The 26,703-nt window shown below is 42.1% G+C and overlaps 2 protein-coding genes across 2 annotated transcripts in view; one reads left to right on the forward strand and one right to left on the reverse strand.

Moving 5' to 3' along the window:
• The window catches only part of atp6ap2 (ATPase H+ transporting accessory protein 2), a 58,296-nt gene that overhangs the window by 20,696 nt on the left and 10,897 nt on the right, over positions 1-26,703 (forward strand). Inside the window, exons 4-7 of the mRNA XM_068040652.1 lie at positions 13,605-13,700; positions 14,235-14,372; positions 18,106-18,159; positions 24,331-24,480. Coding sequence (XP_067896753.1) covers positions 13,605-13,700; positions 14,235-14,372; positions 18,106-18,159; positions 24,331-24,480 — 438 coding nt within the window. The remainder of the gene's footprint in view (positions 1-13,604; positions 13,701-14,234; positions 14,373-18,105; positions 18,160-24,330; positions 24,481-26,703) is intronic.
• Positions 1-26,703, reverse strand: part of LOC137374482 (uncharacterized protein CXorf38-like) — a 129,056-nt gene that overhangs the window by 5,759 nt on the left and 96,594 nt on the right. The gene's annotated exons all lie outside the window — the stretch shown is intronic.

Here is a 26,703-nt window from a genome sequence, read left to right on the forward strand (position 1 = left end):
GTTTAGCATCTCCCAGCTTGTCAGCCTATATTACAAATAACAAACTCCTGTGCTCCAACCAGTTCTACTTCTCAATGCTATTTAAATACTAATGACAAAATCAAATATACAATATTTGATTTTAAAATAGTGACTTAATTAGTCTGCCTGTTCTCTAACACTGCTTCAGCTGAAGACTATATACATAGCCTTTTGCTGATCTCCTGTGGTGTTGCAGGTGAGATTTCATGTATGCCATTGAAGACGTCTCTCCCTCATTCAAGTCATAGTCATTTATGGCGCAGTAGGAGGCTATTAGGCCCATCGAGTCTACGCTGGCTCTCTGTGAAGCAATCCAGTCAGGCCCACTCCTGCGCTCGACCCCCATAGTTCAGCAAGTTTATTTCCTTCAAGAGCCCATCCAATTTACTTTTGAAGCCATTGATTGTCTCTGCTTCCAGCACCCTCACGGGCAGCGAGTGCCAGATCATTATCACTTGCTGCATTAAAAAAGTTCTTTCTCGCATTCCCCCTGCACCTCTTGCCCAAAACTGTATCCTCTAATTCTTGTACCATCAGTAAATGGGAACAATTTTTCCTTGTCTACCTTTATCTAAGCTTGTCATAATCTTGTAAACCTTTACCAAATCTCCCCTCAATCCCCTTTGGTCCCAAGGAGAACAGCCCCAGCTTTTCCAACCTAATCTTGTAACTAAAATCCCCTATCTCTGGAGCCATTCTGGTAAATCTCCTCTGCACTCTGTCTCAAGGACTTTCACATTCTTCCTTAAGTGTGGTGAGCAGAAGTGGATGCAGTACTCTAGTTGGGGCCTAACCAGAGCTTTATAAAGGTTCAGCATAACTTCCCTGTTTTTGTATTCAATGCCTCGATTCATGAAGCTCAAGATCCCATATGCTTTGCTAACCATCCTCTCAATATGTCCCGCCACCTTCAAAGATTGATGCACGTGCACTCCCAGGTCCCTCTGTTCCTGCACATTGTTTAGAACTGAACCATTAAGTCTATATTGTCTCACCCTATCCTTTCTGCCAAAATGTATCACCTTGCACTTCTCTGCTGATTGTCTGCCCATTCTGTTAGCCTATCCGACCTGTTGGAGGTGATTTGTATCAAAGTCACTGTTTGTCACCCCTCCAAGTTTGGTGGTATCAGCAAATTTTGAAATTCTACTCTGTATTCCAAGATCCAAGTCATTTATGCACATCAAAAAAAAAAGTAATGGTCCTAGCACTGACCCTTGGGGAATACACTGTCTACCGTCCTCCAGTCTGAAAAACAACCATTTACTAGGACTTCTTGTTTTCTGTCCTTAAGCCAATTTTTTTATCCAAGCTGACACTGACACTTATGCTCTATGAGCCTCAATTTTGTTAACCAGCCTTTTATGTGGACTTTGTCAAAGACTTTCTTAAAATCCATATAGACAACATCCACCGCATTCCCTTCATCAACCTTCTCTGTTACTTCATCAAAAAAATTCAGTTAGGTTATTCGGCTTTCATTGGCTCATTCCTTCACACTTGTATCAGGTTTATTGGGCACCTCTGAAAACACTCCGATGTAAATTGAAAATCGAACTCCCAAGCTTTATCTTGCCAGTGCATTATAAAGCCTTAATCTAACCTCTGCAGAGTTGATCTGGCTTTATATCTGTGTTCCACTTGCTTTAATTGCTACATCAGATTGTCCAGACATTCAAAGTGATGAGTCTGTTATTACCATGGTCCTTTCTACATCTGCACTTAAACTGTCACTTTCAGCTTCACTGGATAATAATTTGGAAAGGAGGCCTACTCAACCTGCCACCACCTTCCCCTCTGCCCCACCCCATCCCACTTCCCTATTGTTATGAATGATTTTTTTGTTAAAATATTTTTGAGGAATTCATAGTCAAACTGAATAAATGTTGGACCAGTTTTTTTTCCAAGAGTAATCAAAAGGGCACTGAGAACTAGTTTGGCAACAATGTATACTGGTTGTCACATGACTCATTTAAAAAAAAAAATAGAACAGAAACCCAGATAACCTGGGAAGATGTGGGCAGAGAAGTCAGTCACACACCTTGATTGGGAGCAGCAGAGGGCAGCAAACTCACAAGCATTTGGTTGTGTGTCATTGTGTTTTACTTTCTGGAATGAGCGGCTGATAAAGTTAGTCTGCTGCTGGAATGTCAAGGAAGGAGAGAAGAACACGACCCAGCTCACTTTCCAGCATCTCTAAAAGACCCTGAGAAGTCCACTGTGTCAATTCATCTCGTCTCCTGTCTTTGAAGAAAGCCTGCTAAATTAATATTCAACGCCACCTGAAAAGAACTGTTCTACAAGACCTCAATGACCTGTCTACGTGTACTCGGAGGCTAGACTGTGTGCCAGTTTTGGAACAACATATCTCATCATCTGTTGTCTTCAAAAATGAGCAAGTAGTCAGCCCAAGTGTTTTTTGTTCTGTAACAGAGCTCCTGAATTTAAAAAGTCTCTTTATTTTTCTGGTTAACCGATGTATGTGTGTGTGTGTGTGTGAGAGGCCAAGGTAAAAAGGGGACTTGAAAATTTAAATCTGTGATTTGTGCTTTACTTCATTACTAGTTAAGACTTGTTCTATAATCTGATAATTTTGTTCATTAAAGAAACATGGTTAGTGTGTTCTATTCTGGGAAAAATAGAGTTTATGATTGGATCAGTAAGTGGGAACATTTAAAATATATGTTGTGATGTGTGGAGAAGTGGGACGAGAATAAACAGTGCACTCCATCCGCCTTGGTTGTAACACTATTAAAACAGTATGGCCAATGGAGTGACATTACTGCAGCCTAGCTTAGACCAGCTAACAGCACATACTGGGGATTGAACTGGGGTACTTTCTGGTCTGTGCCGCTCAGTCCTGTGTCATGTCATGCATTTATCTACAGCATTATCAGAAAAGCTCTTGTGCAAGGAGTTTATTCATAGTTATAGGTTACTCCAGTTTAACAGTTGTAGCTTTTATTACAGTTTCAATGATTCTCAGCTGTGAATAGACCACTTCTTTCTGTGAGATTTTCAGTTTGGGCTTGAAAGTCATGCTAGGGAAAATTCATAATGCAGTACACATCCACATAAGCAGCACTGAATTTAAATATTTTAAAGTACAAGGAACTTTATTAAACTTTGATATATATGAGGTTAAACTTGGTGTCAGCAATCGGGGTGTGCCTGATCATGTTAATTATAATTTCCTTCTATTCAGTGGTTAATTTCCCAAGTGTGATCATTAGGAATTTCTAATCATTTATATAATAAAGTGGTTTTAATTAAGTGAGCCCCATTTAATGCTCTAAATGTATTGATTCAGATGTGCAATTCTGAAAACCTGTTAGCTTTCCTAGAACTGATGATTGAGCTTCAACATAGAAGCTGAGATACAGCTTCACACATGGTTGGTGGTTACTTATGTACAATATGCAGTTGTAAAGGAGCTTCCTGAAGATGTGCTACCCTGCCTGTGAGGTTAATGTAATCGTTAATATAGCAACTGAACATTAACCACATCCAAGCTATTTTGAGGGGTAGCACAGGAAAGTAAAAAGGAACTGCCAGGGCTCCTATCCTTAGGGTGTATTTATTTTACAGAACTGCTTTAAGAAATTGCTGTACAATACTGTATGAGTGCTTGTGCTGTAGAATTGATTCTTTATGTTGTGTCTTAAGTTTGGTCTTGGAGCCTCTTGAATAGTAGTGCTGTCCCACTTTGTTCCCATTTTTATTTCAATAAACCAAACATTAAAAGCTAAATGAGTTGAATCAAGAAAACTGACATATTTAACCGTCCATAAATTCTTAGAATAGAGGAAAAAAGCATACACTAGAATCATAACAATATAATATAGGTATATATTAATGCAGTATCTACAGCAGGGCCCTTGGCCAGTGTAGTTTTGTATATTCATCCAGTAATTTACAAACTTATGAAAATTATGGGAAAAGATCTTCAAGCCTTTCCCATTCAGGCACTTTGCAACCATGCAGAGCATTTACCCACTCCATAACTTTAGTGTCTCCTAAGGGAGTCCAAGAAAAGAGAAAATAATCTGACTAATTTAGGGAAAAGCTCTGAAAATTCCTTTGACTCGCTATGGCAATCCAGCAAAACTTCATAGTCCGTAATTCCTCATAATCTCGGGTAACTAGGAGCTTGATCTTTATAACTGAAAATATCCTCTTGTCACACCAGCTTGCTTTGTTGAATGATTTTCTTTAATCCGCTAACTGGCGTTCTGAATTTATATTTTTTTGAAGAAATTAGAGAGAACAGATCAAGGATGACTTTGGCAGCTTAGGGTGGCCACCTAGTTTGCAACACTGTATCCTACATTGCAAGGCCTCTGAATTGGAGATAAAATGGATGCTGCTCCCAGCAAGAACCAAGACACAAGAAGTTTAAGGGAACTATCTGTTCTTTTTAGCAAGACGAGAAACACTGCTACCATGTTTGAATCACTGGATGATTGTCATGTGACAAGCCCCTCCCTATCTGTGGTTTTAAACTTGTTTCTCCTACAGCAGCAAGAAGCAGCTTCTGGACTCTGACACACTCCTGTGTGTGAGTGAAAGTTGGTGCGTAGTTTATTATTTTCATTAGTTTGGTTTAGGTACAATAAAGTTAATCTCTTTCTTTGTTAACTTGAGAAAACTTGTCCGATTTGGTTCTTATGATCTTAGCAAGTAAGTAATCAAACACCTACTGAGTTGGCCAGTACATCCACATTTGTGGTCAAACAAGGAGTGGGAAAAGAGGGAAGCCCTTTGACCCCCTCCTCGCTTGACTGTAACACTCTTTTTATTAAAGAACTTCTCCTCTTTTAAAGGACCATAGCAAATCTGTAACAGCATGCTTTGGTAGTCTGTTTTGGTGGGGGACAACTTGGAAAAGAAATATTTCTTGGCCACAAAACCTAACTCTTTCATTAATCATTTTACAAGCATACATATGAACATATGAATTAGCAGAAGTAGGCCATTAAGCCTACTCCACCGTTCAATAAGATCATGGCTGATCTGTTGGTGTTTCGAATTCCACACTTCCAACTACCCCCACTAACCCTTGATTCCCTTGCCTAACAAGAATCTATCTACCTCCGCCTTAAAAAAAAAATTCAATAACCCCACCTCAACCATCTTCTGAGGCAGAGTGTTCCAAAGTCGTGAAACCCCTCAGAGAAAAAAATTCTCCTCATTTCTGTCCTATAAGGGCAACCCCTAATTTTAAAATAGTGCTCCCTAGTTCTGGACTCACCCATAAGAGGAAACAGCCTCTCCACATCCACCTTGTCAAGACTGTTCAGGATCTTATAAACTTCAATCAAGTCCCCCCTTACTCTTCAAAACTCCAGTAAAAATAAGCCCAGTCTGTCCAACCTTTCCTCCGAAGACAATCCACTCATTCCAGGTATCAATCTAGTAAACCTCCTCTGAACCGCCTCCAATGCATTTACATGCTTCCTTAAATAAGGAGACCAAAACTGTACACAGTATTTGAGATGTGGTCTCACCAATGCCCTGTACAACTGAAGCATCACATCTTACTTTTATTTTCAATTCCTGTCGTAATAATAAAGGATTCCATTAGCCGCCTTTATTAACTGCTGTACCTGCATACCAACTTCTTGTGACTCCTGCACTAGAAATTCTGCAGTTCTCTCCATTTAAGTAATACTCTGCTTTTTTTATTCTTCCTGCCAAAGTGAACAACTTCACATTTTCCCACATTATACTCCATCTGCCAGATCTTTGCCCACTCATTCAACCTATCTATATCGGTCTGCAACCTCCTTCACAACATACTTTCCTACCTATCTTTGTATCATCTGCAAATTTAGCTACCATGCCATCGCTCTCCTCATCTAAGTCATTGATATAAATTGTAAAAAGTTGAGGCCCCAGCACTGACTCCTGTGGGACTCCACTCGTCACATCTTGCCAATCAGAAAAAGACCCATTAATGCATACTGTGTTTTCTGCCAGCCAGTCAATCTTCTATCCATGCTAATATGTTAACCTGACTCTTTTCCCCCCCCACCCCCCCTGCCACGCCATGAGCTCCTACTTTGTGCAATAACGTTTTATGTGGCACCTTGTCAAATGCCTTCTGGAAATTCAAGTACAGTACATCAGCAGGCTTCCCTTTATCCACAGCGCATGTTACTCCTTCAAAGAACTACAATAAACTGGACAATATTCCGGCAGTAGTACTGAAGAACTGTGCTCCAGAACTTACCGCGCCCCTAGCCAAGCTGTTCCAGTACAGCTACAACACTGGCATCTACCCTGCAATGTGGAAAATTGCCCAGGTATATCCTGTACACAAAAAGCAGCACAAGTCCGACCCGGCCAACTACTGCCCCATCAGCCTACTGTGAATCATCAGTAAAGTGATGGAAGGTGTCATCAACAGTGCCATCAAGCGGCACTTGCTTAGCAATAACCTGCTCAGTGACGCTCAGTTTGGGTTCTGCCAGGGCCTCTCAGCTCCTGACCTCATTACAGCCTTGGTTCAAACATGGACAAAAGAGCTGAATTCAAGAGGTGAGAGTGACTGCCCTTGACATCAAGGCAGCATTTGACCGAGTATGGCATCAAGGAGCCCTAGCAAAACTGGAGTCAAGGGAATCTGGGGAAAGCTGGCTGGAGTCATACCTAGCACAAAGGAAGGTGGTTGTGTTTGTTGGAGGTCAATCATCTGTGCTCCAGGACATCACTGCAGGAGTTCCTCAGGGTAGTGTCCAAGCCCAACCATCTTCAGCTGCTTCATCAATGACCTCCCTTCAATCACAGGGTCAAAAGTGGGGATGTTCGCTGATGATTGCACAATGTTCAGCACCATTTGTGACTCCTCAGATACTGAAGCAGTCCGTGTAGAAATGCAGCAAGACCGGGACAATATCCAGGCTTGGGCTGATAAGTGGCAAGTAACATTCGCGCCACACAAATGCCAGGCAATGACCATCTCCAACAAGAGAGAATCTAACCATCTCCCCTTGACGTTCAACGACATTACCATCGCTGAATCCCCCACTATCAACATCCTAGGGGCTACCATTGACCAGAAACTGAACTGGAGTAGCCATATAAATACCGTGGCTACAAGAGCAGGTCAGAGGCTAGGAATCCTGAGGCAAGTAACTCGCCTCCTGACTCCCCAAAGCCTGTCCACCATCTACAAGGCACAAGTCAGGAGTGTGATGGAATACTCTCCACTTGCCTGGATGGGTGCAGCTCCAACAACACTCAAGAAGCTTGACACCAGCCAGGACAAAGCAGCCCGCTTGATTGGCAACCCATCTACAAACATTCACTCCCTCCATCACCGACGCACAGTGGCAGCAGTGTGTACCATCTACAAGATGCACTGCAGCAATGCACCAAGGCCCCTTAGACAGCACCTTTCAAACCCGTGACCTCTACCAACTAGAAGGACAAGGGCAGCACATACATGGGACCAACACCACCTGCAAGTTCCCCTCCAAGTCACACACCAGCCTGACTTGGAACTATATTGCTGTTCCTTCACTGTCGCTGGGTCAAAGTCCTGGAACTCCCTTCCTAACAGCACTGTGGGTGTACCTACCCCAGATGGACTGCAGCGGTTCAAGATGGCAGCTCACTACTACCTTAAGGGCAATTACGGATGGGCAATAAACGTTGGCCTGGCCAGCGACGCCCGCATCCCATGAATGAATTAAAAAAAAAAATAAACATGATTTCCCTTTCACAAAACTATGCTGGTTATTCCCGATTTACCTTTAAATTTTTCTAAGCGCCCAGCTAGAACCTCCTTAATGATCGACTCTAGCACCTTCCCCATGACCGATGTCAAGCTACCTGGCCTATAGTTACCTGTTTTCTGCCTCCCCCCCCCCACCCCTGCCCGCCTTGAATTGAAGGGTTATATTTTCTACTTTGCAGTCTAATGGAACCTTTTCAGAATCTAGCGAATTTTGAAAAATTAACACCAAGGCATCTACTTCATTAGCCACCTCTTTTAAGACCCTAGGATGAAGTCCTGTCAGGACCCGGGGACTCATCAGCCTGCAGCCCCATTTGTTTGGTCACTACTGCTTCCCTGGTGATTGTAATTTCACCAAGTTCCTCTCTTCCTTCTACCTCCTGATATACTGCTATTGCCGGAATGTTTTTTGTATCCTCTGTAGTGAAGATAGAAGCAAAATATTTGTTCGTTGCATCCGCGATTTCCTTATTAACTATTATTAGCTCCCCATTCTCACTCTCTAGAGGACCAACACTCACTTTACTTACTCTTTTCCTTTTTAAATCCCTCTAGTTACTCTGGCTGTCAGTTTTTACATTTCTAGTTAGGTTCCTCTCATACTCTAGTTTCTTTCTCCTGATTTAACCTTTGTGTTGTTCTCTGCCATTCTTTATATTCTGATCAATCATCTGAACTGCCACTCACCTTTGCACACTTAGATACCTTTTCCTTAAGTTTGCTTTCCTTAACTTCTTTAGTTAACCACAGTTAATGGGTTCCCCCCTTAGAATTTTTCGTTATAGTAGAAATATACTTATTCTGAGTATTCTGAAATATCCCGTTAAATGTCTGCCACTGCTTTTCTATTGAACGATCTCCAAGCCTAGTAACCCAGTTCACTTCAGCTAGCTCAGCTTTCATGCCCACATAGTTGCCTTATTCAGGTTTAGAATACTAGTCTTAGACCCACTCTTCTCTCTTTCAAACTGGATGTAAAATTCAATCATATTGTGGTCGCTGCTACCTAGAGGTGTCTTTACTCTGAGGTCATTAATTAATCCTGTCACATTACACAATGCCAAGTCTAATATAACCTGCTCTCTGGTTAGTTCCAGAACGTGCTGCTCTAAGAAACTCTCTCAAAAGCATTCTATGAACTCCTCATCCGAGCTACTATTGCCGATCTGATTTTTCCAGTTTATTTGTAGATTAAAATCACCCATGATTATTGCCGTCCCTTTATCACAAGCACCCAGTATTTCTTGGATGCTTCGTCCTACGTTGTCATTACTGTTCGGGGGCCACTCCCACTAGTGACTTCTTTCCCCTACTATTCCTCATCTCCACCCAAACTGATTATACATCGTGAACTCCTGAACCAAGGTCATCTCTAACTATTGTACCAATGCCATCCTTGATTAACAGTGCTATCCCTCCACCTTTCCCTAGCTTCCTATTCTCATTGAATATCACATACCCCTCAATATTCAGGACCCAATCCTTGTTATTCTGCAGCCACATCTCCATAATGGCTATCAGTGCACATTGAAGTACATAAATACGATCTATCAGTTTGTCTACTTTGTTATGAATGCTACATGCAAGTTCTGTCTTTTTGTTATCTTGTAACATCTAGTCTCGACTGTTGGTGTGTTCTTAGGTTTTTTCTCTCTCTCGCTTCCTGCCATTCTCTGACCTTCATTTCCCGTGTTACTGTTCTGCTCTCCTGCTGTGACTCTACCCCTTGATTTGCTACATCTACTCAAGCTTGATCCCTCAACCTCCCCCACCCTTGTTTAGTTTAAAGCCCTTTCTACTTCCCTATTTATATGGTTTGCTAGAACACTGGTCTCAGCATGATTCAGGTGCAGACCGTCCCAACAGTACAGCCCCCACTTTCCCCAGTGCTGGTGCCAGTGCCCCAAAAACCAAAACCCACTTCTCCCACAGCAGTCTTTGAGCCACATATTCATTTCACTAATCTTATGTGCCCTCTGCCAATTGGCATGTGGCTCAGGTAATAATCCAGAGATTATTACCCTTGAGGTTGTGCTCTTCAATTTGGTGCCTAGCTCCTCATTGTCTAAGCAGAACCTCTTTCCTAGTCCTACCTATGTCGTTGGTACCTACATGGACCACGACAACTGGATTCTCCCCCTCCCACTCCATGTTCCTGTCCTGAACCTCGTCACTGGGTAGGAAACACAGCCTTCTGACTCCCACTCTTGGCTGCAGTGTCAATCCCCCTCACTATGCTATTTTATATGCATAGTCTCTAGCCTTACCACTGTCCACCTTTTTAAAATAACTTATTTAACTTATTCAACCAGGCTGAATCCAGTACCTTCATTTAAAAGAACTTGATCATCTTGACCAAGTCTGCAGTTGCTGAAGTGTATAGTTCTAACTTTTTTGAGCCTATTTTAATAACTGATAACTCCAACACTTGTTATCATTCTGGTTGCCCTTCTCTGCTTTGAAATCCAGCAACAACAGCTTGCATTTATATAGCACCTTTAACACAGTATAATATCCAAAGGTACTTTCACAAGAGTATTATTACCATATAGGGACTAAAACTGGACACATTGATACATCCACATTTGAAGTAAAGCCTAAGTATAGTGCTGTTTGTTTTATGCTCAGCGTTGTTAACAATATAGTCCGAAACCCTATTGGTCTTTTGTATAGCCTTCCCACAATGCTTGTGAACCTTGTTAAAGATTTATCACCTTCCCCAGATATCTTTCTCAGTTTGGTATTCCTGCAAGTTGTAAAGGTTACAATTAAACATTTAGGGTTCGAGTTTCCACTAGTTATATCGGCATAATCCAGGTGGAATTGGCCAAACCACAAAAGATTGGAGAATTTTATACTTAAGTGAGTTATGCCCAAAACTGCTTGTGTTCATTTGTTCCTGCCATCTGTTAAGTTGGTTCACGATGCAATTCACCTGAATTAGACCCTGCCCACAAGTCCCCATGCCTGCAGATCAAAATTGAGATGCCGCCGATTGCACTGGTTCAGGAAGACTGTTCAAACTCTGCCCATTTTCTTAGACCCACACGCACTCGTAGACGCATTTTCAATTGTTTTTGTCAAATTTGCTTGGTTTATACCAATTAAACTGTTAAATAATGCAGTATAGTTTTTAAAGTGAGTTAAATCGAGTTACTCACAGGTAGAGGACTGACCACCCTTATTAATGCTTTTTTTTGGTGATAAGCCCATTTTCAGCTGTGGTTTTTTTTTTAAATGCACCAATTTATCACACTTGAATACATGAAGGAATTTTTTATTTAATGTAAGGAAATAATTACGTTCTATTATGTTGCCCAATATATGCTGGTTCATGCGTCCAAAGCAGAAACTCTACACCTTTCAGTTTCCTAACCGTGAATGCATGACGTTCTATTTGTCAAAATTGAACTCCTCACCTTCGCATTTCACCTCAGCCTTGCCTCACCTACTATAGCCTTGTATTTCTCCTCTATCCTACCTGCACCTGTCAGTCCTCTAATTCTGCCTTTTTGTGTGCATCTTAGCCCCACTCCCTGGAATTCCCTCCCTAGATCCGCTCTACTACTTCATTTCTCTCCGTTTTATATCTTTTCATCCAACCTTTTGGTCACCTCCTAATTATCCTTTCCATGGATTGGCATTCATTTCCTTAAATTTCCATTTGTGGGGTGCTTTGTGGGTGTTAAATGTCAATTTTTTTTTCTTGGTTCATGGGATGTGGGCTTCACATTTATTGCCCATCGTTAATTGCCCTTGAGAAGGTGGTGGTGAGCTGCAGTCCATCTGTTGCGGCAGGTATACCCACAGCGCTGTTAGGGAGCGAGTTCCAGGATTTTGATCCCATGACAGTGAAGGAATGACAATATATTTCCAAGTCAGGATGGGGTGTGACTTGGAGGGGAACTTCCAGGTGGTAGTGTTCCCATGCATCTGCTATCCTTGTCCTTCTCAGTGGAAGAGTTCGCAGGTTTGGAAGGTTCTGTTGAAGGAGGTTTGGTGAATTGCTGTAGTGCATCTTGTACATGGTACATATTGTTGCTACTGTGCATCATTGGTGGAGGGAGCAAATGTTTAAGGTGGTCGATGGGGTGCTGATCAAGCAGGCTGCTCTGTCCTGGATGGTGTTGAGCTTCCTGAGTGTTGTTGGAGCTGTACTCATCCAGGCAAGTGGAGAGTATTCCATCACACTCCTGAAATGTGCCTTGTAGATGGTGGACAAGCTTTGGGGAAACAAGAGGTGAGTTACTCGCTGCAGAATTCCCAGTCTCTGACCTGCTCTTTTTGACACAGTATTTATGTGGCTGGTCCAGTTCAGTTTCTGGTCAGTGGTAACCCCCAGGATGTTGACGATGGAGAAATCAACATTGGTAATGTCTTTGAATGTCGAGAGAAGATGGTTAGTTTCTCTTATTGGAGATCGTCATTGCCTGGCACTTTGTGGTGTGTAATGTTACTTGCCACTTTTCAGCCCAAGCCTGAATGTTGTCCAAGTCTTGCTGCATATGGACACAGACTGCATCAGTATCTAAGGAGTTGCAAATGGTACTGAACGTCGTACAATCATCAGTGAACATCCCCACTTCTTCCCTTAACAAGGGAAGGTCATTGAAGCAGCTGAAAATGTTTGGGCCTAGGATACTTCCCTAAGGAACTCGTGCAGCAATAACCTGAGGCTGAGGTGATTGGCCTCCAATAGCCACAACCATCTTCCTTTGTGCTAGGCATGACTCCAACCTGTGGAGAGATTTCCCCTTGATTCCCATTGACTACAGTTTGGCTAGGGCCAAATAAATGCTATATAAATGCAAACTTTTGGACATCTGCTATGCATGGGCCTAATCCTCTAATTTATCTAAATTGGCATACAGCCTATGGATTTCATCTAAATTATTAACTCCTGTGCATGTCATTTGTAAATTTACAAACCGTTCAATTAATGTATTACTTCAGATTTTCATGAAATTGATTGAATCTGTACTTTAACACACTCCTTTACTGAGGCAGCCTCACAGGCTAACTAGCTTTTTCCATCTTGGGTCAGCTGAAGAGCCAATGGTGGTGTGTGCTCTCAAGCTTTGTTTATTTTACAGCATTGCTAACAGTTAGGACTGCAAGTCAAATGTAGTATTCAAATTAATGTCAACTTGCATAATCAACTGTTGTTTCTAAGCTTGGTATTTCTCTGTACAGGGCTACTGTTAGATCTTTCACTCCAAGTCCCGAGGTGACACTAGACTCTGGTGAAAGCAGCTGAATTGAACACGTGTTCCCTTTTCTAAGGACTGAAAGGGGAGTGTAACTTTAGCAGTAGACTTCCTCGGAGGATTTGTGTGACCAATATGTTTGAAAGGAATCCACATAACACTTGTTTTAAATTCTCATTGTTGCATAATCTTCATGCATCCTTATGCACCTTGAACATAAGGGAGCAATTTGTGAAATTTATGATCCCAGCAGCTGTTAACTGAATTTTCCTCCAAAACTACGATAAACCATAATCTAGATTTTTGTATACTGCAACAGGAATTACCACCTGGCATTGCTCATTGTCTAATTAATATCAAGTCTGTGTTTGTCAGAGCAATGCAAATTGAGTAATTCTATTGGTCAGTCATTTATTTAGCTGTTGAAAGCTACTGATTTTCTCATTCGCATTTGTAGGAACTTTTTTGGGGGTGGGGTGGGGAAGACAAACTCTTGAATTGGGTGTTAATGAATTTTTGTCTTTTAAACTTGTACCATAATACAGCAAATCACTTAATCCAAACTGAAGAGGTTTAAAAATGACTATTATTATAATATTATTCAAAAATGACTTGACCTTTTTGTTTCATTGTAGCCAGTCCCTTTCAATTTGGATAGTGTTTCAAATTCAATCCACTCCCTGTTCTCTGAAGAAACACCAGTGATTCTACAGTTGGCCCCCAGTGAGGAGGTGAGTTGTGAGGATATAAAAAAAAACTTACTAGTGGTTAGCATATTGCAACTTTAGCTGAGACTTTGCAGATTATACAAACTACGCCTGCAAATATTTGCATATTCTAATTTGAGATGGCGCAACAAATATGCTAAGCTAGAAATTCCAGTACTGTATCTGTTTCAGCTGCTTTTTGCTTTGCTTTTCCAATTTTCTCTGCTGTGCCAAAGATTCATGCTGGTTATTGTTCTATGAGCACTGACAGTTCTCTGAGCCCATTCAGTGAGTATCAGCAGGTTTTCAATCCTGTCGGCTATCACAGCTGAGTATGATCTCATCCAGTGTCCACAGACATGCACAAGGGTCATTGAATAATGATCAGCAATAGGAACCAAGGTTGATTTCTGTGTTTCTCCTTTGCCTGTGCAGAGGGTGATTTTAGTGTTTGGTACGAGCTAAGTCATCACAAAACAGTAATTGAATTTAGGAGCTTGACATTTAATTTTTGATTGTGAAACTGTGAATAATAAGATTGACTTGTGAAATTTTTAGAGACTATACATGGTGGGGAAGGCAAACACCATTTTTGAGGATCTTCCTGTGACATTACGACAGATGCGGAACCGCTTGTTCCAGGATGACTCTGTTCTGAGCTTCCTTCCTCCTAATTCTCTGAATAAATATAATGAGGTAAGCGGAAGTAGGGGATTTCACTTTGCAGGTACTTTTTCTTTTGTCTCATGTGCCAATAATTCTAAAAGACAATGCCTTAACTGTAGGGTAGTTCTAGCTGGACAAATAGTGGAATGCTTATCAATTTTTCAGCTGCTTACATTTTATCTCTCTGCAGTCCAGTCAGATGTGCAGTTTTAGCTAGAGAAGCCTCAGCAATGTTCCTATTGCACCTTGGAGGGTAAGTCTCTAAGACTTGGCCCTCCAGTGTACACCTAAGCTCCTTGGACTTAGGCAAGTGACGTATGCCATTATATAGAGATGGTGTGCAGTTGGTCAGGCAAACAGAGATGCTATAAAAACAAGAAATGCTGGAAATACTCAGCAGGTCTGGCAGCATCTGTGGAGAGAGATCTCTCCACAGATGCTGCCAGACCTGCTGAGCATTTCCAGCATTTCTTCTTTTCATTTCAGATTTCCAGCGTCTGCAGTATTTTGCTTTTATTAAACAGAGATGCTATTTCTGTAGATTTCTTAGTAGCTTGGCTGACAGGACTTTTAAACTTGGTGACTTTGTGTGTCGGAAACCCAACTAACCAAAAATTATCCATATGCAGAACTATAATAAGAACTTGTAGTGGAACACAGTATGGCACTTCTTGCACAACTTATAAATGAATAGTCTATGTTTTCAAAGATTTGACTTTTTTGTTGCCTGAAGGGTGGTGGTTTCAAACTATTGGAATTTGAGCAAACATTTCCTCTAATTAAATATTGGGAAGACTGAAGCCATTTTTTAAAATCCCCACTATAGACTCCATTCCTTTCCCTGGCAACAGTCTGAGATTAAGTCAGTCTGTTCACAATCTTGGTGTCAAATTTGACCCTGGGATGAGCTACCGGCCTCCTATTTGTGCCATCACTAAGACTGTCTATTTCCACCTCCGTAACTTTGCGCTGTCACAGCTCATGCTGAAACACTCTCATTCATACCTTCGTTACCTCTAAACTTGACTATTCCAACGCACTTCTGGCTGGTCTCTCAAATTCTACTCTCCGTAACTTTAGGTCATCCAAAATTCCGCTGCCCGTGTCTTAACTCGCACCAAGTCCTGTTCCCCTGTCACCTTTTGTGCTCGCTGACCTACATTGGCTCCCAATCAAGCAACGTCTTGATGTTAAAATTCTCATCCTTGTTTTCAAATCCCTCCATAGCCTCACCCCTTCCTATCTCTGTAACCTCCTCCAGCCCCACATCCCTTCAAGATGTCTGTGCTCCTCTAATTCTGGCCTATTGCGTATCCCTGATTTTAATTGCTCCACCATTGGTGGCTGCACCTTTAGTATGCTAGGCCCCAAGTTCTGGAATATCCTCCCTACACCTCCTTAAAAACCTACCACTTTGACCAAGCTTTTGGTCATCTTACCTAATATCTCCTTTTATGGCACAGTGTCATACTTTGTTTTATAATGCTCCTGTGATGTGCCTTGGGACATTTTATTACGTTAAAAGCGCGATATAAATATAAGTTGTGAGTAACGCACCTCTTCCTGAAGGGGAATAGTCAACACAAATCATTGGATGTTTTAGTCCACATTAAAGACCTGAATCTTTCCTGTATGCCTAAACTGAACGAACCAAAGCAGATACAAAGGCCTATGGTCAATAACTAGTGGGTTCATATCATTGACTAGATAGTTTCCAGGGAAACTTCAATATTCTTTCACCCCCCTCCAATCCCACTCCAAAAAGAGAATTTGTGCTAAGTTTGTTGCACCAGTTTGAGTCAGATTATCTGCCTCTGCTCAGTATATTTAATCTCATGCTTTATAAACCAAAGACTTTTCACCAAATGGTGCTCTTTGAGAAAGAGGGTGATTTTCAGAGCAGTAATGGAATACGTTCCCAATCCAGTCCCTCTTCGTCCATCTTACAATGTACAGCTCAATCGAACTTGAGTTATACTTTGAGGAGTGGATCTGCAAAAATAGTATGCAATTTGAAACATATTAAGTGGTGGTCTGAAAAGCATCCTTATTCCTCCTTCAAGGGCAATAATGGATGAGATTTCTTTGGAATGTCAGTCTCTGTGTACAGTAGAAAGAAACTGTACAGGTAAGTAATCTAGCTCAGACTTGCCATGATGTACTTGTCCATCAAACATTTGAAGCTTGCTGTCTAAACATTACAGGTATCCAAAAAAAATTCTTGAAAGCTTGGATTCAGCAATGATTAAATTGCCTCAGATGGTATGTGTGTTAATTTAGCAATGAAATTCATGCCACATATCTGTAGATAAAACCTCAAGTTGATGAAACATTTTTAAAATTCTTTCGTGGGATGTGCGCGTCACTGGCTAGGCCAGCATCTATTGCCCATCCCTAATTGCCCTTGAGAAGGTGTTGGTGAGCCGCTGCCTTGAACCACTTAAGTCCATGTGGTGTAGGTACACCAACAGTGCTATTAGGAAGGGAGTTCCATGATTTTGACCCAGTGACAGTGAAGGAACGGCGGTATAGTTCCAAGTCAGTATGGTGTGTGGCTTGGGAGGGAACTTCCAGGTGGTGGTGTTCCCATGCATTTGCTGCCCTTGTCCTTCTAGGTGGTAGAGGTTGTGAGTTTGGAAGGTGCTGTCTAAGGAGCTTTGGTGAGGTGCTGCAGTACATCTTGTTGATGGTACACACTTCTGCCACTATTCATCGGTGATGGAGGGAGTGAATGTTGAAGGTGGTGGATGGGGGTGCCAATCAGGTGGGCTGCTTTGTCCTGGGTAGTATCGAGCTTCTTTAGTGTTGTTAGAGCTGCACTCATCCAGGCAAGTGGAGAGTATTCCATCACACTCCTGACTTGTGCCTTATAGATGGTGGATAGGCTTTGGGGAGTCAGGAGGTGAGTTACTCTCTGCAGGATTCCCAGCCTGCAACCTGTTTTTGCAGCCACAGTACTTATTTGGCTGGTCCAGTTCAGTTTCTGGTCAATGGTAACCCCCAGGATGTTGATAGTGGGGGATTCAGCAATGGTAATGCCATTGTACATCAAGGGGAGACGGTTGGGTTCTCTCTTGTTGGAGATAGTCATTGCCTGGCATTTGAGTTGCACGAAGGTAACTTGCCACATCTCCGTCCAAGCCTGGATATTGTCCTGGGGTTGCTGCATCTGGACATGGACTGCTTCAGTATCTGAGGAGTGGTGAATGGTGCTGAACATGTTGCGATCATCAGCGAGCATCCCCCACTTCTGACCTTATGATGGAGGGAAGGTGATGAAGCAGCTGAAGATGGTTTGGGCCAAGGACACTGCCTGAGGAACTCCTGCAGTGATGTCCTGGGACTGAGATGATTGGCCTCCATCAACCAGCACCATCTTCCTTTGTGGTAGGTATGACTCCAACCAATGGAGAATTTTCCCCCAGATTCCCATTGACTCCAGTTTTGGTAGGGCTCCTTGATGCTGTACTCGGTCACGTGCTGCCTTGATGTCCTGGGCAGTCACTCTCTCCTCACCTCTGAGGTTCAGCTCTTTTGTCCATGCTTGGACCAAGGCTGTAATGAGTTCAGGAGCTGAGTGGCTTTAGCAGAACCCAAACTGTATGTAGATTACTTGTATCATGTAATTAATGTAGAACCATGCTTTATTGTCAGTATTCTTGGGTACCTTTTAAATAGTTTCCCTTTATTGTTGATTACAGCATTCTTTCAGATTTGTTTTCTCAAGGATTCTAAAGGCTTATTTTTTTTTTTGTTTTGTTAGGTTGACCTTCTGTTCCTTTCAGAATTGCAAGTTCTTCATGATATTTCTGCATTGGTAAGTTATAAATAACTTTTCAGTACATTAAAATGGCTTTTACATACTATTTATAACTTCCCTTTAAACCTTTTGCTCCATATTGAATCATCTTTAAATGCTGTCAATAATGCCACTTTATTAAACTGGGTAGCCCATTTACAGGTGAAAGATGAGTGTGACACTTGTGAGCACTGTGCCAGGCATTGTTGGCTGAACACAATACTTACTAACTTCATAGCAATTTTGCTGATTGTGAATAACAGGAAACTCTTTTGTCTTGACCATACAGCTGTCTGGTTGTGAAGTTGGCCTTGTTTCCTGCAGTGTTAAACTATTCCTTATATTTTCTGTTTTGTTCTGATAAAGTGTATTTACAACTTGCATATCTCCAGCAATGACTCCTCTTGTCACTGCATGGTCACCACCATAGTAATCTATCCTTGGCCCTCTGTTTGTTCTTGCCTGCATGCTGACCCTTGGTGTCATGACAATGATGCCCAACTCTACCACTGCACTAATTCTGACTAGACAGGTTGACTGAAGCTAAGTTGTGGAATGAATCATGCCATATTAAAAACTTCTTGTTCTATTCAACACATTCAAGTTTCAAAACCCTACCAATGACCTTACCTTCACCTCTGCATCATTGTCAACCTCCATTTCATCTCCATTTCTTCAGTGTCCTGTTGCCCTAAGCTCTAACTCATTCAAAACTTGGACAGTATCCAGTCCTGTGCCCATTTCCACTTGTCCATTGCAAAAGCAACTCAAATTTATATAGCGCCTTTAACATAGTAAAACGACCCAAGGCACTTTACAAGTGTTATCAAACAAAATTTGGCATTGAGCCGCATGAAATATGAGGACAGGTACCAAAAGCTTGGTCAGAGGTAGTTTTAAGGAGCATCTTGAAGGAGGATAAAGAGGTGGAGAAGTTTGGGGAAGGAATTCCAGAGCTTAGGGCCTAGACAGCTGAAAGGACATTGTTCCATGTTGATCTAAACCTTTACTCAACATGTTGAATTTAAAATCCCTGTTGTCCTCCTTAAATTGTTTTTTTTCACCCTTGAGTCATATTACTTACAATCCCTTTATGAGTTCAAAAACTTCCCAACCAGTTACTCCAAATAATTCATCAGCATACCCCAAGTGATTCTCTTTTTTAAAAAAAAAGGTGAATTTTTAATATGCTGAACTGCATACAAGAGACACTTTTGCAAACTTTTCCAGCATTGTACCCCCTTCCATAAACTCCAACCCTGGCTTACATGCGTTCCCTCTTTCAGCCCAACATTTTGGTCAGGGACTTTCGTCATCTCAGCCCCACTAATGAGCTTCCTGTCTAAAGACCATGACTTCCCTTTATCTCCACTTCTTAAAATCTGTCTTTCTGGTCATATTTTTGGTGCCCTCTCCTAACTCTGTTACAATCCATTCCTTTTTAATTTTCTTTCTAAAGTCTTTTTTTCCTATGTTAAACTTGCATGTATATAGCATATTTATCTTTTGACAGGAAAGCTGAATGCATTCTTTTTGGTATTTTGAAAGGCTTGTTCTTTGGGTTGATCAAATAGAGATGTGCTTGTTTGATTTTGATGGTGCAATATGTTTACCAACAAATTTTTCATCTCCAAGTGCATGCATGTTTAGTAAGTGCCGCATATGTAGGCTGGAATTTTACGTCTGGGCGGAGGTCCCACCCATCAGCCAGAAAGTTGCTGGGCCTTGAAGCCACGCTGTGATTTTACGAGGCCCTTAATTGGCCTTGCTGGGGACAATTGGCTGGGCCCCGACCAGGGTGGGGGGGGCCTTCCATGGAGTAAAATGCCAGTGGCGGTGAGAGAAGACCCTTCAGTAGCAATCAATTTAATTGGTCACTTAATGGCCTTAATTGCCCTGGGGGGGGGGGGGGGGTTGCCGTTTGTCACCTCTCCCACCCCTTGTAAAATTGCAGCTGGTGTGGGAAGGCAATGGGACTAGCACCCCTGCCTCCCACTCAATTTGACACCCACAACCCCACCCCGCGGGGGGAGGGCGTAAAATTCTGGCCATAGTCTTTGATCTCAGAACGCGCTTTCAAATCCTGCTAAAAAGAATTTACTAAGCTTTTCAAAGCATATCCTGTCTGCATATTAAAATTCACATTTTATGAAGGGAAATAAATGGTAGCTGCCGATGACTTAATTGGGGAATCTGGCTGGGAAGAGTTTGAACGGAACAGTGTAAAAGGAGGGGAGACGACATGATTTGTGGGGCTGGGTAAATAGTTTGCTTATCAATTGTCAGTTTATCAGTTAAGCTCATTACTTACTTGAGTGAACCCTCTTGGCTAATTTCTCCAGGGTTTCTCTAGGCTAACTTGTATGCCAGAAATTGTTAGAGAAAGGAGGAAAGTGACATTGCATAGAGTGGAACCTTGCAAATGTTAAAAAGGGTATCCCACACAAGGTGTTTTAATCTAAAGGAATCGTTCCAGTTCAAAAGTTAAATTGGTGCAGTTAATTTTTAGGTTTTTTTATAATTTAATGTGATTTATACATTGCTGTATTTTTTTGTTATGCAGCAGTCACAGAAGGATATTTGTAGGTATTTTGTGCTATTTGTACATACTAAGACAGTAATAGTATATTTCAGGATTGGAGTTTACTGACTGATCACATGATGGATGTATTCGATAAATATAACCCGTCAACTTCAGAACTGAGGAGTGAAAGCCTTGGTCCATGAATAATTGAATGCAAATGGTTCTTAAAGTATGAAAAGCTCAAATATGTAGATATTAAATTATCTATCTACAGCTAGTAGGTAAATATAAGTGTCAGGCCACTTTTACATTGTGATGTTGCCCAGCATCCATCCCTTAATAAGAATAAGTTCTCTTTATTCCAGTAGTGAGATAGCCCATACCTTCCCATCACCAATAAATGGATGAAGTTGTTATATAAATTAAAATGGCAAGCACTTGGTTCCTTATATAAAACACAGCATCCGTGTAGGAACTGAACACAAATTCACATTCTGTGACTTGCAGGCAATCTCTGGATGAGTCCACAGCCTATTACACATTGTGATATTGATGTGTACCTATAGAACACGAATCTAGGTCCGATCGGGTTTATGATCTTTCGATAGCAATCAAAAACAAAGATAGAATGTACATATTTTTCAGTACATCTGTTGTCACTCTTTGTTATTGGGCACCAACGATGCAAAGCCTCTTGTTTACAAAAACTTAAATTTGTGAAATGCCTTTAACATAGAGGAATGACCCATTGCACTAAAGCCAGAGAGTGTGATTAGGATGGGTGACCAAAAGGTTGGCTAAATAAGTGCATTTTAAGAAGTTCTTAAAGTAGGAGAGGGTAAGTAGAGAAATGGAGGAGCTTAGAGAGGGGATTCTTGAGTAGTATTTAGTTGGCTGAAGGCATGTCTGCCAGAGGTGAGGCGATGCAGAAGAAGCTGGAGGTAGGGACCAACAACAACAGCTTGTATTTATGTAGCACCTTTAATGTAATAAAACATTCCAAAGCTTCAGCAGAGCAATCTAAAAGAAAATATGACAGAGCCACATAAGGACATTAAGCTTGCTCAAAGAGGTAGGTTTTAAGGAGTGTCTTAGAAGAGGAAAGAGATGAGGGATGGAGAGGTTTAGGGAGGGAATTCAGAGCTTTGGAGTGTCTTAAAGGAGGGAAGTGAGGTCGAGAGAGATAGGGAGGTTTAGGGAGGGAATTCCAGAGCTTGGGGCCTTGGTAGCCGAAGGCACAGCCACCAATGTTGGCGCAATTAAAATGGGGGATACTCGAGAAGCCAGAATTAGAGGAGTGCAGATATCTTGGAGGGTTGTAGGGCTGGAGGAGATTACAGAGATAGGGAGGGTTGAGGCCATGGAGAGATTTGAAAACAGATGAGAATTTTAAAATTGAGGCATTGCTTAACCAGGAGCCAACACATCAGTGAGCACCTGGGTGATGTGTGAATGGGACTTGCAGCTGGTAAGGACACAGGAAGCAGTTTTGGATGACCTCATGTTTAGAGGGTAGAATGTGGGAGAACAGCCAGGAGTGCATTGAAATAGTCAAGTCCAGAGGTAACGGAAACATGATGAGGGTTTCAGTAACAGATGAACTGAGGTAGGAGCAGAGTCACAATGTTACTGAGGTGGAAATAGGCAGTCTTAGTGATGGTGTGGTTGGAAGCTCATCTTGAGGTCAAATATGACACCAAGGTTGTGTGTCTGGTGCAGCTGCAGATAGTTACCAGGGAGAAGGATAGAATTTGTGGTGGGGACTGAAGACATTAGCTTCAGTCTTCCCAACGTTTAGTTGGGGAGAAAATTTCTGCTGATCCATTACTGTATGTCAGACAGCAGTCTGGTAATTTAAAGCCAGTGGAGGGGTGGTGGTGAGGTAGAATAGGTGTTGTCGGTGTACATGTGGAAACTGATGCCGAGGGACAGTTTGTAGATGAGAAATAGGAGGGGCCAAGGATAGGGCCTTGGGCGACACGAGAGATAATGGTTCTGGAGCGGGAAGAAAAGCCATTGCAAGTAATTCTCTGGGTGCAATTAGATAGATGAGAATGGAACCAGGCGAATGCAGTCCCAACCAGTTGGACAATGAGAAGCGTTTGGAGGACAGTGTGATTAGTCGCATAAAAGGCTGCAGACAGGTCGAGAAGGATGAAGAGGGTTAGTTTACCTTTGTCACAGTCACATAAGATGCCATTTGTGACTTTGGGAGCCATTTTGGTACTGTGGCAGAGACGGCAACCTGTTTGGAGGGATTCAAACATAGAGGTCCAGGAAAGATGGGCATGGATTTGGGAGGTGATAGCATGTTGAAGGACTTGGAGAGGAAAAGGAGGGTGGAGATGGGGCAGTAGTTTGCAAGAGCAGTGTGATGGTAGATTTGAAGGAATGGGGGACAATTCCTGAGGGGAGAAAATGTTAATATCAGCTGATGTTGGGTGGTCAGTAGTTTAGTGGGATAGGGTTGAGAGAATTGAAATCGAATCTCGTGGATAAGATGAGCACAGAGAGGCCATGAGGGGAGATAGGAGAGAAATTAGAGAAAGATGTGGGTTGTGGACTTGGACAGGGGGGAATTAATGTATGTTTGTGGATGATGTCACCAAGAGGCATGATGTAGAGGAGAGAGGAACTGTGGAAGCTTGGGGAGATCCAGAGTTGACACTGTAGAATAAAAAGAAAAGCCATTGCTGGCGATGTTCTGGTTACGATCAGATCGGCAAGAGCGGAACCAAACAATCCCATAGAGCTGGACAATGGAGGAGGATGGTGTAGTTCATTGTGTTGAAGGCTGCAGAGAGAACGAGGAGGTATTGTGCATCACTGCCATAGTCAGTGTTTCTCGTGACTGCTTTGGATCATTTTGGTGAGGCTCTGTGAAGGGCAGAAACCTGATTAGAGACATTCAAGTGGAGTATCGAGATATAGTCAATGATCTGGGAAGCAACAGGTTCAAGGAGATTGGGGACGTAATGATTGTTTGTTGGACAGAGGAAGTGAGTTTTTTGAGGAGGGATATGATGGCAGCCTTGAAAAAGGGGTCAGTGCCGAGCGAACCATTTGTAATATCAGCTGGCATGGGAGCCAGAAAGGGAAGAATTTAGAATACATTTCAACAAGACCGTGTGAAGATTGTGGTTTTATGGGTGATCTTGATGAAATTATTTACCTGTCATGATCATGAACACGAATTGCTATACTGTAGAATGGTGGGACCCCAATTCTTAGTTACAGTTCTCCAGAGGTGCCCTCCCTTCCAGAACAGTAGGGAGACAGTGAACAGAAGCCGAGCTCTGAGTTGTAAACAACCCTATTTGATCAGTAACATTGGGTACTTGGCAGCTTTCTGAGTTGTTAATGCATCGGATATGAGTATTGAGAAGTAAATGCTGGGTCGGAGGATGAAATAATGTTGGGAGAGTTGAAAATGTAGATACCGCACAGGTATTTCAGGTTTTAATACTCTCTCGTGGTGCAATTCAAATGTGGATTTACTTCAAGATTTGCTGTTGCTTTCCTGTACAATAAAAAGCATGCGTGAACATCCAACATATTTTTTGAGGTCCACAATTACTATTTGGCTGCAATACAAAGTTAATGTGACTTCAATGGGCACTTTAAAAAAAAAAAATAATAATCTTGAATGTAAAATATTTCCACAGCTATCCAGGCACAAACATTTGGCAAAAGACCATTCGCCTGACCTTTATTCACTGGAGCTGGCAGGTCTGGAAGAGATTATAAAACGTTATGGGCAGGACTCCCAGCAGTTTCGTGATGCTACCCAAATCCTTGCTTCAGTCATCCAGAAGGTAAAACAACATGTTTTTAGGTTTACATTCTATACACTAATCCTTACCCTGCTATTTCACAGGTTTCATCTGAGCAATTGGACAAATTAGCATTGAAGGGAGGAGGTATTAGTGTTTTTAGCGGGCTTAAAAGTCGATAAATTCCCAGGCCCAGATGAGATGTATCCCAGGCTGTTATGTGAGGCAAGAGAGGAGATAGCAGGGGCTCTGAAACAAATTTTCAAATCCTCTGTGGCCACAGAAGAGGTGCCAGAGGACTGGAGGACAGTGAATGTGGTACCATTATTCAAGAAGGGTAGCAGGGATAAACCAGGTAATTACAGGCCTGTGAGTCTGACATCAGTGGTAGGGAAACTATCGGAAAAAGTTCTGAGGGACAGGATTAATCTCCACTTGGAGAAGCAGGGATTAATCAAGGATAGTCAGTATGACTTTGTCAGGGGGAGATTGAATTTTTCGAGGAGGTGACTAGGTGTGTAGATGAGGGTAAAGCAGTTGATGTAGTCTACATGGACTTCAGTAAGGCTTTTGATAAGGTCCCACATGGGAGATTGGTTAAGAAGGTAAGAGCCCATGGGATCCAGGGCAATTTGGCAAATTGGATCCAAAATTAGTTTAGTGGCAGGAGGTAGAGGGTGATGGTCGAGGGTCGTTTTTGCGATTGGAAGCCTGTAACCAGTGGTGTACTGCAGGGACTCTTGCTGTTTATGGTGTACATTAATGATTTAGACGTGAATATAGGAGGTATGATCAGTAAGTTCGCTGATGACACGAAAATTAGTGGTGTCGTAAATATTGAGGAGGAAATCCTTCAATTACAGGACGATATAGGTGGGCTGGTAAGATGGGCAGAGCAGTGGCAAATGGAATTTAATCCTGAGAAGTGTGAGGTGATGCATTTTGGGAGGACTAACAAGGCAAGGGAATATACAATGGATGGTAGGACCCTAGGAAGTATAGAGGGTCAGAGGGACCTTGGTGTACTTGTCAATAGATCACTGAAAGCAGCAGCACAGGTAGATAAGGTGGTTAGGAAGGCATATGGAATACTTGCCTTTATTAGCCAAGGCATAGAATATAAGAGCAGGGAGGTTATGATGGAGCTGTATAAAACGGTAGTTAGGCCACAGCTGGAGTACTATGTACAGTTCTGGTCGTCACACTGTAGGAAGGATGTGATTGCACTGGAGAGGGTGCAGAGGAGATTCAGCAGGATGTTGCCTGGGCTGGAGCATTTCAGCTATGAAGGGAGACTGGATAGGTTCAGGTTGTTTTCCTTAGAGCTGAGGGGGGACCTAATTGAGGTATACAAAATTATGAGGGGCACATGGTAGATAGGAAGAAACTTTTTCCCTTCGCAGAGGTGTCAATAACCAGGGGGCATAGGTTTACGGTAAGGGGCAGGACGTTTAGAGGGGATTTGAGGAAAATTGTTTTCACCTAGAGGGTGGTTGGAATCTGGAACACGCTGCCTGAAGGGGTGGTAGAGGCAGGAACCCTCACAACATTTACGAAGTATTTAGATGAGCACTTGAAACGCCATAGCATACAAGGCTATAGGCCAAGTGCTGGAAAATGGGATTAGAATAGATAGGTGCTTGATGGCCGACATGATGGGCTGAAGGGCCTATTTCTTTGCTGTATAACTCTGACTGTGTGACTGTTGTTACGACCGAGGTGGGAAGCGTGCACTGTTTATTCTAGTCCCACTTCTCCACAGGTCACAACATATATTTTAACTTTTCCCACTTACTAATACAGTCTATCGTATGGTCTATTTTTCTCCGAATAGAACACACTAACCAGGTTTCTTTAATGAACAACAAAATTATCAGTTTATTATAGATCAAGTCTTAGCCAGTAATGAAGTAAAGCATAAACACAAATTTAAATTTTAAAGTCTCCTTTTTACCGTAGCCCCTCACACTCTCACATATGCACACGTGTACGCAGCCCCCCTCCACCACCCCCCCCCCCACCCCCAACCAGGTAACTGGAAAAATAAAAGGGATTTTAAAAATTCAGAGCTCTGATACAGACAAAAAAAAAGCACTTGGGCTCACTACATGCTCATTTTTTGAAGAAAACAGCAGATGGGATACGTTGTCCAAACTGGCATACAGTCCAACTTCCAAATACACATAGGTCACTAGGATCTTTTTAGAACCGTTCTTTTCAGGTGGCGTCGAGAGGTAATTTAGCAGGCTTTCTTCAAAGAGAGGA

This window comes from Heterodontus francisci, chromosome 10 (genome assembly GCF_036365525.1).
Source record: "Heterodontus francisci isolate sHetFra1 chromosome 10, sHetFra1.hap1, whole genome shotgun sequence".
NCBI classification, from domain to species: Eukaryota; Metazoa; Chordata; class Chondrichthyes; order Heterodontiformes; family Heterodontidae; genus Heterodontus; species Heterodontus francisci.